At 42.1% G+C, this 16,828-nt stretch overlaps 1 protein-coding gene across 1 annotated transcript in view; it reads left to right on the top strand.

The window, feature by feature from the left end:
• kcnh4b (potassium voltage-gated channel, subfamily H (eag-related), member 4b) overlaps positions 1 to 16,828 on the top strand; it is a 62,792-nt gene that overhangs the window by 34,023 nt on the left and 11,941 nt on the right. Inside the window, exons 5-12 of the mRNA XM_064923716.1 lie at positions 5,592 to 5,835; positions 7,057 to 7,214; positions 9,130 to 9,337; positions 10,746 to 10,940; positions 11,136 to 11,335; positions 11,747 to 11,996; positions 13,137 to 13,351; positions 15,952 to 15,990. Coding sequence (XP_064779788.1) covers positions 5,592 to 5,835; positions 7,057 to 7,214; positions 9,130 to 9,337; positions 10,746 to 10,940; positions 11,136 to 11,335; positions 11,747 to 11,996; positions 13,137 to 13,351; positions 15,952 to 15,990 — 1,509 coding nt within the window. The remainder of the gene's footprint in view (positions 1 to 5,591; positions 5,836 to 7,056; positions 7,215 to 9,129; positions 9,338 to 10,745; positions 10,941 to 11,135; positions 11,336 to 11,746; positions 11,997 to 13,136; positions 13,352 to 15,951; positions 15,991 to 16,828) is intronic.

Raw genomic sequence — 16,828 nt, 5'->3', positions numbered from 1 at the left:
TGAGTGACAAGTCAGGATCGAGGCAAAGTACAGAGAGATCCTTGATTAAAACCTGCTCCAGAGCGCTCAGGACTTCTGACTGGGGGGCGACCTTCCAACAGGACAACAACCTTACGCACACAGACAAGACAACACAGGAGTGGCACAAGTGGCTCAGCCAAAGCCCGGACTTGAACCCAAATGAATATCTCTGGAAAGACCTGAATTAGCTGTGCAGCAACGCTCCCCATCCAACTTGACAGAGCTTGAGAGGATCTGCAGAGAAGAATGGGAGAAATTCCCCAAATACAGGTGTGCTAAGCTTGTAGCATCATACCTAAAAAGACTTGAGGCAGGTAATAGCTGCCAAAGATGCTTCAACAAAATACTGAGTGAAGGGTCTGAATACTTATGTGAATGTGATATTTCCGTTTTTTATGTTTAGTTAATTAGCAAAACTTTCTAAAAACCTATTTGAGCTTCATCATTATGGGGTATTGTGTGTAGATAGATGAGGAAATACTATTTAATCAATTTTAGAATATGGCTTTAACTTAACAAAATGTGGAAAAAGTCAAGGGGCCTGAATACCTTCCAAAGGCAGTTTGGGGTCAATTAGAAAAAAATTGTCCATTAAAATAACATAAAATTTATCAGAAATACAGTATATATATTGTTAATGTTGTAAATTACTATTGTAGCTGGAAACAGCTGATTCTTAATGGAATATCTACATAGGCCAGCAGCCTATAGTCAGTCGCCTCTTCACTGCTGACATTGAGACTGGTGTTTTGCGGGTACTATTTAATGAAGCTGCCAGTTGAGGACTTGTGAGGCTTCTTTTTCTCAAACTAGACACTCTAATGTACTTGTCCTCTTGCACAGTTGTGCACCGGGGCCTCCCACTCCTCCTTCTATTCTGATTAGAGCCAGTTTGCGCTGTTCTGTGAAGGGAGTAGTACACAGCGTTATACAAGATCTTCAGTTTTTTGGGAATTTCTCGCATGGAATAGCCTTAATTTCTCAGAAGAAGGATATTTGTTTCTGGCCATTTTGAGCCTGTAATCGAACCCACAAATGCTGATGCTCCAGATACTCAACTAGTCTAAAGAAGGCCAGTTTTATTGATTCTTTAATCAGAACAAAACTTTTCAGCTGTGCTAACATAATTGCAAAAGGGTTTATCAACTAGCCTTTTAAAATGATAAACTTGGATTAGCTAACACAACGTGCCATTGGAACACATGAGTGATGGTTGCTGATAATGGGCCTCAGTACGCCTAAGTAGATATTCCATAACAAAATCCACCATTTCCAGCGACAATTGTCATTTACAACATTTAACAAAGGCTACACTGTTCTGTTCTGATCAACTTGATGTTATTTTAATTGGGGGGGGAAAAGTGCTTTTCTTTCAAAAACAAGGACATTTCTAAGTGACCCCAAACTTTTGAACGGTAGTGTATATCATTACCCCCCCTTTCATTTCTTCCCTGTTAGCAGTTGGTCGTGCTGTGAATAGCTCACTATTTGTAGCACCAGTCCAGGAAGGCAGGAAGGAAGGAACACCTGTGTGTGAGAGAAGAGAGAACAGGCTGTCGAAGGATTGACGCTGTAACTTCAGAGAAAGTGTGGGATAACTGCAAAGCATCTCAGTGCCCTAAAATACACCATGATTACCCCCAATTCCTATATTTAGGCTGGTTGTTCAGGGGAGTTGGGAAGAACTATCTATCTCAATTCGTCTTTCTGTGGGTTTTAAGGAGGCAAGGAATCGATTGTGTCAGGGTTGGCTAACCCTCCTCCTGGAGAGTTACTGGGTGTTCAGGGTTTTGTTCCAGAACTACTCTATAAAACACCTGATTCAGCTAAGTATTTCTCATTTCTGTCCTCTCGTTGCCTCTTCCACTCTCTTTTTCTATCTCCCTATGGGGTTGAGAGTGTGTAATTCTAGTCCCCCCTGGTTTATATCATCTACTGTAACCCAGTTTCCAATGAGTCCACCAGTCTTGACCTTCTTTTTATGTGAGCAGGTTGTTGTGGAGTGTTCAAGAGGGAGATGATGAAGCAACAATGTGGAGTTTGGTCGTTGTACGTCTGTCTACTGTGGTCAAATTTAACAGTAACCATGCTGTTATTTCAGCTGGTTGGACCTTTACTCTATGCTGTATTCTGCTCGAGAGAGAATATGTCTTTCTGTGTTACAAGAGAGATATAAACCCGGGTTGCTCACGAGAGAAACCAACTGGCTGACACTGATTTTGAAGTCACAGGCAGGGCTACCTCATCAAGAGACGATGGGAGACCATGATCTGTCTGTGTCATGGTTTGTTTTTCTCAGCTCAAAGCATGTTGGGGGATATACGCGTTAGGGTTGCCTGGGTAAAGCTTGATGAAGTACAAAGATCAACTGTTGCTGCAGGGAGATTTAGCAACACTTGGTGCCCGCAGCGGGCTTTTTCGCCTCTCATCAACACTAGGACGTGCTCTGTTGGCTGTCGGAAGGATGGATTGACCCGACCCCGGTGATGTAATGTGAGCCAAATTAAAAAGAAGTCCCAGCGTTCGCTGACGTCCCTGACTCATTCGCTAAAATAAAAAAAAATCGGTCCGAGCAGCTTGGCTTTTTCTTAGGATTTGCCTCAGTGCCATTCAGCTTCTTAATTGAAGTGGGGGAAACATCGAAACAAGTGGGAAATAACACATGGTCATTGTAACTGTGAAGTGTCCCTCTTTTCTTCTTCCCTTTATATTGCACATTTTCACAATCGAGAGGAGACTGTCATTATGGGTCAAGAGGTGATGGTTTGGGGACAATTCCCGACATTTACAACGCACGCACGCACCAGGGTTGGGGTCAATTCTGAATGGAGTTGCGAAGGGCCCTTTAATTTCAATTAAATTCTTGAATTTGAATTGACCACACCTCACAGGAAGCAGAATTTTAATTAAAGATAGAACTTCTATTCAATGAAAATTAAATGGGTAATGGCTATTCAAATGGATATTATGTACTGTATGTAGACACATCCCTATACAAATGTAGATGTTGACATCATGTATAACCATGTATATGCATAACATATGGTTGAAATATTACCTTTTTTAACTCATTTGCCTAAAATTATAAATATTATTGTATAATTTTGTAGGTTGTCTATAATAATTCAAATTTCACTTACATATGAGAAAAAATACATTTCCCAGAATGCATTATATCAAATCAAAGATACAGAATGGAAGAGAACAATCTGACATCTCATCACAATTTCTTTTGGGACAGCTGAGTTATAATCAAGTTCATATTTGAAATGGTATCTGTATATTTTTTGGAATTATGTGACAGACATTTTTTGTAAAATATATGTCAAAGGAATGACTTTATTTCACATCTGTTGAATTTCTTTGAATGAAATTATATTCAAATTCTGCTTCCTCTGAGATGTGTCTAATGCAAATTTAAATTCTTGGGTTGAATTGAATTTAAATGAAGAAATTCCTAATTGATCCCAATCTTGGCGCACACACACACACACACACACACACACACACACACACACACACACACACACACACACACACACACACACACACACACACACACACACACACACACACACACACACACACACACACACACACACACACACACACACACACACACACACACACACACACACACACACACACGGTCTTGTATAACTAACCTTGTGGGGACACACAATTCAGTCCCATTCAAAATCCTATTTTACCTAACCCTAAAACTAACCTTAGCTCCTAACCCTAACCTAATTATAACCCTAACACTAGTTCTAAGCTTAACCCTAAACCCCCTAGAAATAGCATTTGACCTTGTGGGGACTAGCAAAATGTTTGTTTCGTTTACTATTCCCCACACACATACAAAATTAGGAATGTTATAATTACGCCACTCTCCTCCTCTCCCTCCTTTTTTGTGTGACCACAATTCCCTCGCTCTCCCAATTATTTCCCTGCGTAAGGGCTATCCATCCCGAGGAGCCTCATTAAGAAGATTACACAGCAGCACAACGGTGCTCGCCGCCTCCCGGACACATACCAGGGAAATTACATTTCATACTTAATTACCCAGGCTGACCCCCCCCCCCCCTCAAAACAATACGCACATATTCCAGAAAGTAACAAATACATGAAATGATACGAAATATCTGAACAAGCAATGAAGTCACTGGTCACTATAATAATGTATACATACTGTTTTACCCACTTTATATGTATACACTGTTCTAGTCATGTTTCATCCTATATAACTGCTGCTGTACACACCTTTTCCATTTATATACTGTCCATACTGCCTTCACACACACAATATATATATATATATATATACTGTATAAATTGAATATATATATATATATATATATGTGTGTGTAGACAGTATGGACAGTATATAAATGGAATAGGTGTGTACACACATTATATGTATATACTATATACTACATATATATGTATGTAAGTATATTATATATATATATATATATATATATAGTATATAGTATATACAGTATATATAGTATATATATATATATATATATATAATATATATATATATATATATATATATTATATATATACTGTATATACTATATATATATGTATGTATGTATATTATATATATATATATACATAATATACATACATATATATATATATATATATATAGTATATACATTATTATAGTGACCAGTGTTCAATGACTTTATGTACATAGGGCAAGAGGTCTCTACGGTGCAGGGTATAGTAGGCCAGCTAGTGATGACTGTTTAACAGTCGGATGGCCTGGAGATAGAAGCATTTCTCGGTCCCAGCTTGGATGCACCTGTACTGTCTCCGCCTTCTAGATGATAGTGAGGTGAACAGGCTGTGGGTGGGGTGGCTGGAGTTCTTGATCCATTTCGCCTTTTCTGTTTCCCTTCACCCCTCTTTCATTTCTGTCTAAAGTAATAGTTTTACTTAATGTCTCATTGTTATGGCTATAACGTCCAATAGTCAGATCTGCGCTGTCATTATGCCAACCACGGAAGGACACTCTGATTCGCTATGGTATTATAATATATCTCACCCATGATTAGCTTTCTCAATCAAAAATTCTAATGAGGGGGGAATGAATAAGTGCTATTTCAAATTTTTATGGCGAAGTTCAGTCGAATCGGCACTTCTCTCATTTGTCTTTAATGAGACGAGATGAGAAAAGTTGAGAAATACACTTGGGCAAGAAATAGCTGATGACTTTTGGATGGGGGGATGTTGAAGGAAGAGTTGAAATCGTGCATGTCATTCTGATGCTCAGTGTGGCGTAGTTGGTCATTTCCCCTTCATCGTCACCTCACTTCCTCCCTCACAGGAAGTCATCTTGATCGGAGGACCTCGCTTTTTGATAGGGCACTGATGGACAAATGTGATACCTTTTGCATTCATGATGTGTAGCAGAAACAATGAGAAACGGAGGAACTTGAGAAACTGGCCCAAGTGGGTGACTGTTTTGGAGCTTATTCAGCACCTCACTTCACACACAATCCCATTCATCCTTTAATCATTCTACCAACACATCTCTCTCTCTCTCTCGCCCTCAGAACATGTTTGAGAAGCCCTCGTCCCTCCCGGAGTATAAGGTAGCGGCGGTGCAGAAGTCCCGCTTCATCCTGCTTCACTACAGCATATCCAAGGCATTATGGGACTGGATGATCCTCCTGGCCACCTTCTATGTGGCGGTCACCGTGCCCTACAACGTCTGCTTCACGCCTTACGACGAGCTGGACACGGCCGCCCGCGCCACCATCGTCAGCGACATCGCTGTGGAGATGCTCTTCATCCTGGGTGAGGAGATGGGCGGAGTAAGGGAATAGGAGGTAGGAGGTATGTTGTAAGATGTAGGAAGTAAGGAATATGAAATGGGACGTGCCATCATTGTTAACGACATTGTGGAGGAAATGCTCTTCCATCCTGGGTGAGGGGGTAAGGAAGTAAGGGAGAAAACGAAAGGAAAGGTATAGGAGATGGGAAGGTTGTAGGAGATAAGGAATAGGACATTGGATGCTTCTCCATCAAAAACCACACTGTCATGGAGATGTTCTTATGAAATAAGGGGATAAGGTGAAAGGATAGGAGGAGATAGGAGGTAAGGTGTAGGAGATAAGGGATAGGAAATAGGAGCTGAAAGCAGCCACCTGCTCCACCAACATCAACGACATCACCATGGAGATACTCTATAGGCGGTAGGATATCTGGGATCTAGGGAATAGGAGGCAAGAGATTGGAAATAATCACGTCAGGATTTGGCTTAATTATGGTTTGCTGTTCTCTTAGTCTTAACTGTATTAACTGTTATGTCCAGTATATTCATCTGATCCAGTGTTTATCCCGTAGTAGATACATTTCCAAGATAGATAGTATGTGTCCTGGTCAGACTAAGACCTTGGTTCAAATACATTCTTATTTAAGTATTTGTATTTTAAATACTTTTTTTCTCTGTATTTAATTATTTTCAAATTATTTGGCTGGATTACTTCTATTTGAAGTTTTTTAAAGTATTTTCAAATGATTTCCTATAAATAATATTTTCAACTATTTTCATCAATTGTTTCCAAGTATATTTCAAATACCATAGGACCAAACAGACCTGGGTTCAAATGCATGAAATATTGAAATATGCGTATTTGGAAATACCCTTGTCTCTGTATTATAGTATTTTCAAATACATACCAATACATTCCAAGTGTATTTCCAATATTCAACTATTTTTAAGAAAAATATCCAAATACTTACTTTGAAATTAATCTGAAATGAATTAAAATACTTGTAGTATTTGAACCCAGGTCAGATGCTGGTCCTGAAAAACTTGGGTGTGCACACCTCTTGGTGAGATATACGTTGAATTAGGTGTTGTCGTGCAGGGCTGGAGCAAAAGCATGCACAGGGTTTTACCCAAGGGTTGGGTGACCACTATGCTACCATGACTGAAACATTCCTGTGACCACTAAGCAAACATTTAGCTATCTTGGAACCTTATCACTTATTTCATACCCACTCCATTCACAGACATCATCCTGAACTTCCGAACATCCTTTGTGAGCACGTCGGGTCAGGTGGTGTACGAGGCACGCTCCATTTGCATCCACTACGCCACCACCTGGTTCTTTGTCGACCTGGTGGCTGCACTGCCCTTTGACCTGCTCTATGCCTTCAACATCACCGTGGTGGGTATATGAGGTTGTATATTCACGTGCACTATACTGTACCTATACACATACAAATTCACTTCAAAGAATAAAAAAAATGGCCTTGATAAATTCTAATTAATTTGGTTGGAGGCAAGTGAATTTCAGCAAGTGTAATTTATAATACCTTTGGTAAGTTGAAGGTGCCTACAGGGCAGTGGTGATTTTAGCATGTAAATCTTGGTGGGGTAAACTCCCCCCAATTTTTTTTAGATGCATGCCAGCAAAGACACTACACAACACTAAACAATACATTAATTGCACTATTACGGCGACAAGTGGTGCCCACAAACCGTGCCCCCATACTGGCCTACATAAAGCTGTCTCAACAGCAGAGCTTTCTTTCCAGCACAATGGAGTGAATCCTTACCACTGCTACACTTGGCTATCAGCGGAGCCTTGTCTGGCAGCGAAACCGTTCATTCAGCCTCGTATACTGCCTTTTTCAAAAACATAGCTGATATGGCTGACTTTCTTAAACAAATGTGGTTGCTACTGATAATTGAGATGTACAAACTATGGCATAAGGGAACGATGAGCAGAGAAGAGGCATTCCGTAATTTCGATGAAGACATTAATGAGCGAGCGTGGAGTAAGACGGACGTAGTCAATATAACTGTGTTCAGCACTTTTGAAATGTACAGCAACAGAATGCAGAACATGGGCTGCTCTTACAGTATTTTCCCTGTACACTAAGTCAGAACCGTAGGATAAATAAAGGGGGCATATAAGCAGACAATGAAACCTCTTACAACATTAGATTATGAGATTTCTCATAAACAGGTTATAGGCTACATATGCAGCACCACCGAGTCAGAACAGTAATGTTAGGCGAAATGAAGACGTGAAAATAGACCAAATCATTAGGGTGAGGCACATGGGCTACTATCAGCTTACTACACAACATACACTTATTATTACTTTCTTAGCTACAGTATACATATCTCCCTGGCATATTACATAATTTATGCAGCAGCATACAATACATATTTGGATTCACCTTGGCTTGTGATGTGCTCACTGAAGGTGGCGCGGCAGTCCTTTGTGGGCAATTTTTTAAATCAAACTTTGTCATCAAAGTCTGGCATTCTCTGGATTTATAGTGGGAACTCAGAGAAAAAAAATACACAGCCACTCCATTGAATAGCAGGATACTGGTTGCTTTGCAATGCTTGCAGTTAGCCACTGATACCTTCCAAACGACTCATTGTTGAATTTGCGATTTTCAACTTGTTGTGTAATCTTTATGTTCAATGGCCGATGACCACCGATAGTATATACACAGCTATTCTGAGTGATCACCTTCAACCTATGGTGAATAATTTTCTACCCTAATGGGAGTGGTCTCCTCCAAGACGACAATGTCCCCATCCACAGGGCATGAGTGGTCACTCAATGGTTTGATGAGCATGAAAATGATGTAAACCATATGCCATGGCCGTCTCAGTCACCAGATATCAACCCAATTGAACACTTATGGGAGATTCTGGCGAGGCGTCTGAGGAGGCATTTTCCATCAACAAAACACCAAATTATGGAATTTTCCCATGGAAGAATTGTGTCGCATCCCTCAAATAGAGTTCCAGACACTTGTAGAAGCTATTCCAACGCTCATTGGAGCTGTTCTGGCAGCTCGTTTTCATAGTTTCCACATTTTGTCGTCATGAATGTTGCCTTAAATGTAAAAAAAAATACATTTAATTCGGATTTAATTTCAATTATCTTCAACCTCCTCCACCACCAAGTGAATGTGGAAAACAATTCTAATTAAAACAATTTAAATTACTTTTTAATTTCAATGATCTACACACATACTCCACTCTCTCAAAATGAATCTAAAAAAAAGAAGAAAAATCTGTTCTTATCTTTGTCCTCTCTGTCCTCTTGGTCCCAGACCTCCCTGGTCCACCTGCTGAAGACGGTCCGCTTGCTGCGGTTGTTGAGGCTTCTCCAGAAGCTGGACCGTTACTCCCAGTACAGTGCCATGGTGCTCACCCTGCTCATGTCCATGTTCGCCCTGCTGGCCCACTGGATGGCCTGCATCTGGTACATCATCGGACGCAAGGAGATGGAGAACAACGACCCTGACACCTGGGACATAGGTGAGTCTGGCTGGCTGAGTGAGGAAGGTGAGGGCCGAGTGGGTGGGTGGGTGACACACACAAATACCAGGGCCTGGGGTGTACAGACATATTCACTTGTGTGCATGTACGCAATGCGCACCCACACATTGATCATACTCATTGATAGATGCACCAAATTTAAGTCTCCAACCCCATATGTGCGTGTAGAAATGCGTAAGTGTGTGTCCACGTGTGTGTCAAAGGAAAGCAATACTGGGCCTTATTTATCCCTGGAGGACACAATCTCATTCCACCAGCTCCTTTAAGTCCATGCCAGCTTCCTGACTCTTGGTATGCCCTGGCAGGGGTGGCAACCAGCAACCAACGCCCCCATCACTCGAAGTCTTTGATGACAGACCACCTGAACAGTGACATAGGCAGTGCACCGCAACAGAAGATGTTCACGCTTGCTCTGTAACGATACAAACAGCATTTATTTTCCATTATTAGAGTAGAAGTGTCTCCTCTTGCGCATCCAGAACATCACTCTTAAAGGCATGATCCATCCCCAATAAATAAAAATCATGAAACTCCAATCAATATCTTGTAAACCTATGTTCAGTGGTTAAAATAAAAATGCTCCCCGTGATTTAACTTCTAAGTGGTCCGTATGTGAAATCCGGAACTTGTGTCGGAAAGGGTCATACTACATGGTTCTCGTCACTGGCGATAGGGGATAACACACTATCACATTACATAACGCTTTTATAACAATTACCTGCACTCCCAATCGCCAAATCAGCCAATAGATGGTATGGGCATATTTGTCTAGAACACATCCATCCATTTATATCATCATGACAAAGTAGATATTTCACTTAGATGTGTTCAATTTAAAAAATTGTACTAAATTATTCAACTCAGCTTCTCCCTCAAGTACAATCTCACAATGTGCCCTGTGTCTTTGGGAAATGTGGGAAAGGGCCCTTGTTGCATACTCTGCACTTGCTCTGACAAGTTGAACTCAGTGAGATATACTCTTAAATTGATAGTGCAGTTTGTTTAGGCAATTTTACAGCTCGCTAGATACACCACATGCTGATTTTAACTTTAGTATTATTGTGTGTAGCTAAGTTTGCTAACTAGCTAGCCAGCCAGCCAAGAGAGAGAGCACTGCATTGTGGGTTTTGTAGTCGACCTGAGCTGCAACAGATTTCCACAACAATTTGTTTTATTATGTTGACAAAATGAAATATTTGTTCACAAAAATAACATTTTCTTTCTCCCCAGCCCAGTTTTCTTGCAGCACGACTTGTCTGAATTCTCAATGTTGATTCATATATATATATATTTTTTAAACCCTAAGTTATACAAGTAAGCGTGGCTTGGAGTTATATGAATGCTGACCTTCAGACCTGGTCTCACCCCTACACCCTCTACCCTCCAGGTTGGCTCCATGAGCTGGGCAAGCGTTTGGAGACTCCATACGCCAACAGCACACTGGGCGGACCCTCAGTACGCAGCTCCTATATCGCTGCCCTCTACTTCACCCTCAGTAGCCTCACCAGCGTGGGCTTCGGCAATGTGTGTGCCAACACTGACGCTGAGAAGATCTTCTCTATCTGCACTATGCTCATAGGGGGTGAGTGTGGCCCCCTGGTTTGGCGCTGCCACCCGGGCAAGCGGGCATGCCAGGTCCAGGCCCAAAGTTTGGATGCAGTTTGGCGTCTTTTCATTTGTAAGTTGCACTGTGGTTATGGGGAATTAAAATGTGTGCCTTGTTCCTCTGCATCTCCTCTCTTTTCCTCTCCTCTTCTCTTCTGTTCTCTCCCCCCAGCCCTGATGCATGCGGTGGTATTTGGTAACGTGACGGCCATCATCCAGCGGATGTACTCGCGGCGCTCCCTCTACCACACGCGCATGAAGGACTTGAAGGACTTCATTAGGGTTCACCGTCTTCCCCAGCAGCTCAAACAGCGAATGCTGGAGTACTTCCAGACCACCTGGTCCGTTAACAATGGCATCGATGCCAACGAGGTAAGGTCATACGACCATAATGCAACCACAATACAACAACAGAACGATGCATAAATCCAGCTCAGATTTATGCTATCTTATTGCATTTTGTATTTATTATGGATCCCCATTAGCTCATGCCAAGGCAGCAGCTACACTTCATGGGGTGCAGCAAAAATTAAGACAGTAATATACATTATAATATAATTATTTTTTACATTAAAATACATTTTACAACTTTAAGTGTGTGCTCTGCAGCCACTACTCTATTACAACACACTATATGGTAGCCACATTGATAAGTTGACACGGTCCTTTTTACATTGGTCAAGTGCTCTCTCTCTCTTTTTCTCTCTTTCCTGCTGGCTTTCCCTCTCTCCCTCACCGCTCCCTCTCTCTATCTCTCTCTCTTCCTCTTTCTCCCCGTTCCAGCTCTTGCACGACTTCCCAGACGAGCTGCGGGCCGACATCGCCATGCACCTGAACAAGGACATCCTGCAGCTGCCCGTGTTCGAGGGGGCCAGCCGTGGCTGTCTGCGCTCGCTCTCCCTCCACATCAAGACCTCGTTCTGCGCCCCTGGCGAGTACTTGATCCGGCAGGGCGACGCGCTCCACGCTAACTACTTTGTCTGCTCGGGTTCCCTGGAGGTGCTCAAGGACAGCATGGTGCTGGCCATCCTAGGTTAGTAAAAGGGGTCAAAGGTCATTGTCATCTGTAGGTCATATGTGGGACCGAAGAGAGAGGGTGAAGTTCCCCTTAGGTACAAATCTACGATCAGCTTCCCTTCCCCCAATTCAAAACTTAACCATTAGTGGGGAAAATGCTAAACTGACCAAAGATCAGTGTCTAGGGGCAACTTCACCCTACTCTGAAGAGAGACTAGTGGGGATGGAATATGATAAACATCTGATGGGCTTGATAGGACTTTCACCACCTTGCTTATACCAGAGTTCCCTTAACCTCTCCTCGAGTACCCAGATCCACTCAATTGATCTATTATTCTTTTAGCACAGCTGATTTGACTGGTTAACTGCTCATCAAGTCCTTTATTAGTTGAATAACGTGTGCTAGTACTGGATTTGTTCAAAAAAGTAGAACTGGCTGGAGGAACTAAAACTGGCTGGGGGTGCAAGAACTGGCTGGGGGTACAAGAACTGGCTGGGGGTACTAGAACTGGCTGGAGGAACTAGAACTGGCTGGGGGTACTAAAACTGGCTGGGGGTACTAAAACTGGCTGGAGGAACTAGAACTGGCTGGGGGAACTAGAACTGGCTGGGGGTACTAAAACTGGCTGGGGGTACAAGAACTGGCTGGGGGTACTAGAACTGGCTGGAGGAACTAGAACTGGCTGGAGGAACTAGAACTGGCTGGGGGTACTAAAACTGGCTGGAGGAACTAGAACTGGCTGGGGGAACTAGAACTGGCTGGGGGTACTATAACTGGCTGGGGGTACTAGAACTGGCTGGAGGAACTGGAACTGGCTGGAGGAACTAGAACTGGCTGGAGGAACTAGAACTGTCTGGGGGTACTAGAACTGTCTGGGGGTACTAGAACTGTCTGGGGGTACTAGAACTGTCTGGGGGTACTAGAACTGTCTGGAGGAACTAGAACTGGCTGGGGGTACTAGAACTGGCTGGGGGAACTAGAACTGGCTGGGGGTACTAGAACTGTCTGGAGAAACTAGAACTGGCTGGGGGTACTAGAGGAGATTTCCACAAGTACCTATGGGGTAGAGGCTAGGGGGTTTCTGGACAGGGCCAATGATTCCTCAGCAGCACCAACACGTGCCGTTACTGTATGTTGCTGACTGGTTGGTTACAGGGAAGGGGGATCTGATTGGCTCCGACCTGCCGGGGACGGATCATGTGATCAAGACTAATGCGGACGTGAAGGCGCTGACCTACTGCGACCTGCAGTACATCAGTGTGCGTGCTCTAAGGGAGGTGCTGGAGTTCTACCCAGAGTACGCCAGCCTGTTCACTGCAGATATCCTCCACAACCTCACATACAACCTGAGAGAAGGCAGCGAGGCAGAGGTGAGACACACACATCTCCACTGCAACCTCTACCATAACTCTAAAAACATTTGAATGAAAGAAGTTGATGCTATACTCATTTAAAATCACAAATATACTACATTTTTAGAGGTGAATAAAGCAAACCATTACATAGGCTGTTTTTACACTAAAATGCCTCATGTCATTGTCACTCTCCTTGACGTTCCTTCTGCACAATTGATCAATCCTCTCTTGACCAATCAAACTCGGTGACTTTATTGTCATGGCAATTCTATTTGTCAGTGCTACTGTTACGCATATCCTAGCCCCGCTCTACACATAACAGAGTGGGATAAAATTGTCCCTAGATGCTAATCTAACATCAGGTTTGTGGTTTTCGGCCCTAATGGATAAGGTTAGGGGTTGGGGAGAGAAGCTGATCCTAGATCTGTGCATAAGGGCATGTTCTACCCACAGCGGTCATTACCCCAGAACAAGTGACAGTTGCTTAATTCACACAAAGCAACAACAACAAAAAATTTATTTAATGTGTGATTACTTTGGAAAGGCTGTAAACAGAGGAAAGTCTGGTGCTTTACTTGAAGGTGACCTACATAAGGACTTCATAACACATTCATAACCTATACATGCCACCTTCATAAACTGTTCATAAGAATTTCAGAAATGCTTTATATTTTTAGTATGTCTTGCAGTTGTTAAGAGAAGTATTTACTAAATGTGTCTGTACAACATAAATGCAGTAGGTTTGAGTTATGACTGCTGGCATCAGCTCACAGACTCCCCTCAACCTCTTCCAAACAATAGAAGGGAATGGAGTTTTGTTAATTCCCTTGTGGTTTGACAACATGGCGAATCAAATGACAGACGTGAAGAAATAGCTACTAGTTAAGCTTTCATCAGTCAAAGGCGTGTATTTTTTTACAAAGCCTTTGTATCGCCGCCTTGTCATCTTTTGGATTATTTGAGCGTTTTTTTTTCTAGTCACGTTGCCAGCATTTCATCTCATTTCCTTTCATGTCTTCAGAAACGAGATTTGAGCGACGCTGATATTACATTTGTTCAAGCGTTCGGTTTGGATTCAAATTTATTCTTTATGTGAGTTTTTTTTCGGGGGGGGGGTTGGGCAATTTGAGCATGGCGCACAAGAAAAAATTAAATGAAGGCATTTGGTTGAAATGAAATGATATTTGTTTCCCATTCATTTGGCAGCCTTGCACTGTCTGTCTTCAAACTGTGCGTCGAATTGCGGGCCCGCAAAGTGGTTTGTAATCAGGTTTTGGGTCTGAGCAATGCTCAGTTCCTTCTCACCATCTGTTCGAAGTGGGCTCTGGCACGAGGCCAGGGGTGCAAGCTTCAACCTCGCACAGGCTGAAGGAGAACTCAGTGCTGAAAATCTGGATAACACTTAACAAAGGGTATCATGCTTATTACATTGTCCTTTACAATGCCTTATAATAGTACTACACTGACCATAAGAGTCCATAATATACTCATAAGCAGTTATAAAAACTCTGTCATAGATACTTAACTTCCACACTGGCAGCCAGGCCCTTATCCACTGTCCACACACAAACACTCACAGACAATAGCCCCTATCACTTGCTCATAGCACGTTTTTTGACATGCGCACAGCATGCGCAGACACACACACACATACACGCATACACACACACACACACACACGCACACACAGTCTACAGAGAGTCACCACACTCTCTTTTGAGATAAGAGATAACAATATTTGATTGAACTCTCTCTAAATCTATTTGCTATGTGGGCCACTGGCAGGACTTGAAATGCACAAGTTTACCCATTAATTGCTAACAATTAATGTCAGTAATGACATTCACATTAGCTTCAGGGAGGCTGTCTCCCTTTGGAAAACTTTTCCCCCAGTGTGAAAGATGAGCCCTTGTTTTTCCAGTAATAGCTCACCTATATTATATACATTGTTCAATATTGTTACCAAAGACTCGATGTTGTCACTGAAAAAAAGAAAGGAAGCCTGTTTATTGCATTTATTTTTTTTGGCAGTAAGGGAGATACTTGTATTTTCTCTAAGGAGGCTTACTGCCACTATCCTGAGCTCCCTGTGCCATGTGCTATGATCAAAGAGAAAGCAAGGATTATGCTGGTGTATATTGTACATACAAGAAACCGTACAGTCAGAGAGAAAACATGCATTCAGAATATGTGAAGATAGGCTTCGACAAAATGTCAGTTTCACGGTGTAAAGTTCATAGTTGAAGCCCGTAATTGCGATACATTGCTGGCAATTTCCCTCCATGGCAGCAGAGAGAAGAACTCTCTCTGGAATCCAGCTGCCATCCAATGCAGGACCAATTAACAGATTCAGTCTGCGTGGCAAAGATGCCATCCCTAGCAACATTTAGATAATGATCAAAGAAATAACATGGGGGCTTAGGAAACAGGTTCATGTGATTTTATAAGACATAATATATCCCCAAAAGGAGGATTCGGAAAAGTGGACTACCTGAATGCATAAAGGATGTATTAAAGTGTGTGTGTGTGCAAATCGATAAAAATGTCATACTATGAAAAAATCAAATCTGTCTTCCTTGTTTACAATCATTCCTCTTGTATTACTCTTTTCACAGGGCCTGACAAGGTTCTCAAGGTCGCCCAGGCTTCCACACGTGAGTGCCGTCCATGCAAGTTCAATAATATTGCCTCCATGTAGTCTAACTGACCATTCTTTTCCCCATTCCACTCGTCAAAGTTCCCCATTCCACATAAACCTGCCTGTCACATGCCATTTCAAATGCACCCTTACTAGATCATCCCACGAAAGTTGAAGACGGAAGTTTACATACACTTAGATTGCATTCATTAAAACTTGTTTTTCAACCACTCCACACATTTCTTGTTAACAAACTAGAGTTTTGGCAAGTCGGTTAGGACATTTTTCCAACAATTGTTTAGAGACAGATTATTTCACTTGTAATTCACTGTATCACAATTCCAGTGGGTCAGAAGTTTACATACACTAAGTTGACTGTGCCTTTAAACAGCTTGGAAAATTCCAGAAAATTATGTCATGGCTTTTTGAAGATTTTGATAGGCTAATTGACATCATTTGAGTCAATTGGAGGTGTACCTGTGGATGTATTTCAAGGCCTACCTTTAAACTCAGTGCCTCTTTGCTTGACATCATGAGAAAATCTAAAGAAATCAGCCAAAACCTCTGGTTCATCCTTGGGAGCAGTTTCCAAACGCCTGAAGGTATCATATTCATCTGTACAAACAATAGTGTGCAAGTATAAACACCATGGGACCATGTAGCCGTCATACCACTCAGGAAGATGAACCTACTTTGGTGTGAAAAGTGTAAATCAATCCCAGAACAACAGCAAAGGACCTTGTGAAGATGCTGGAGGAAACAGGTACAAAAGTATCTATATCCACAGTAAAATGAGTCCTATATTGACATAGCCTGAAAGGCCATAATGACCATCGTTATGTTTGGAGGAAAAA

This window comes from Oncorhynchus masou, chromosome 18, assembly GCF_036934945.1.
Source record: "Oncorhynchus masou masou isolate Uvic2021 chromosome 18, UVic_Omas_1.1, whole genome shotgun sequence".
NCBI lineage: Eukaryota > Metazoa > Chordata > Actinopteri > Salmoniformes > Salmonidae > Oncorhynchus > Oncorhynchus masou.
The sequence above is the reverse complement of the archived record's forward strand: the minus strand, read 5'-3'. Positions and strand labels throughout refer to the sequence as shown.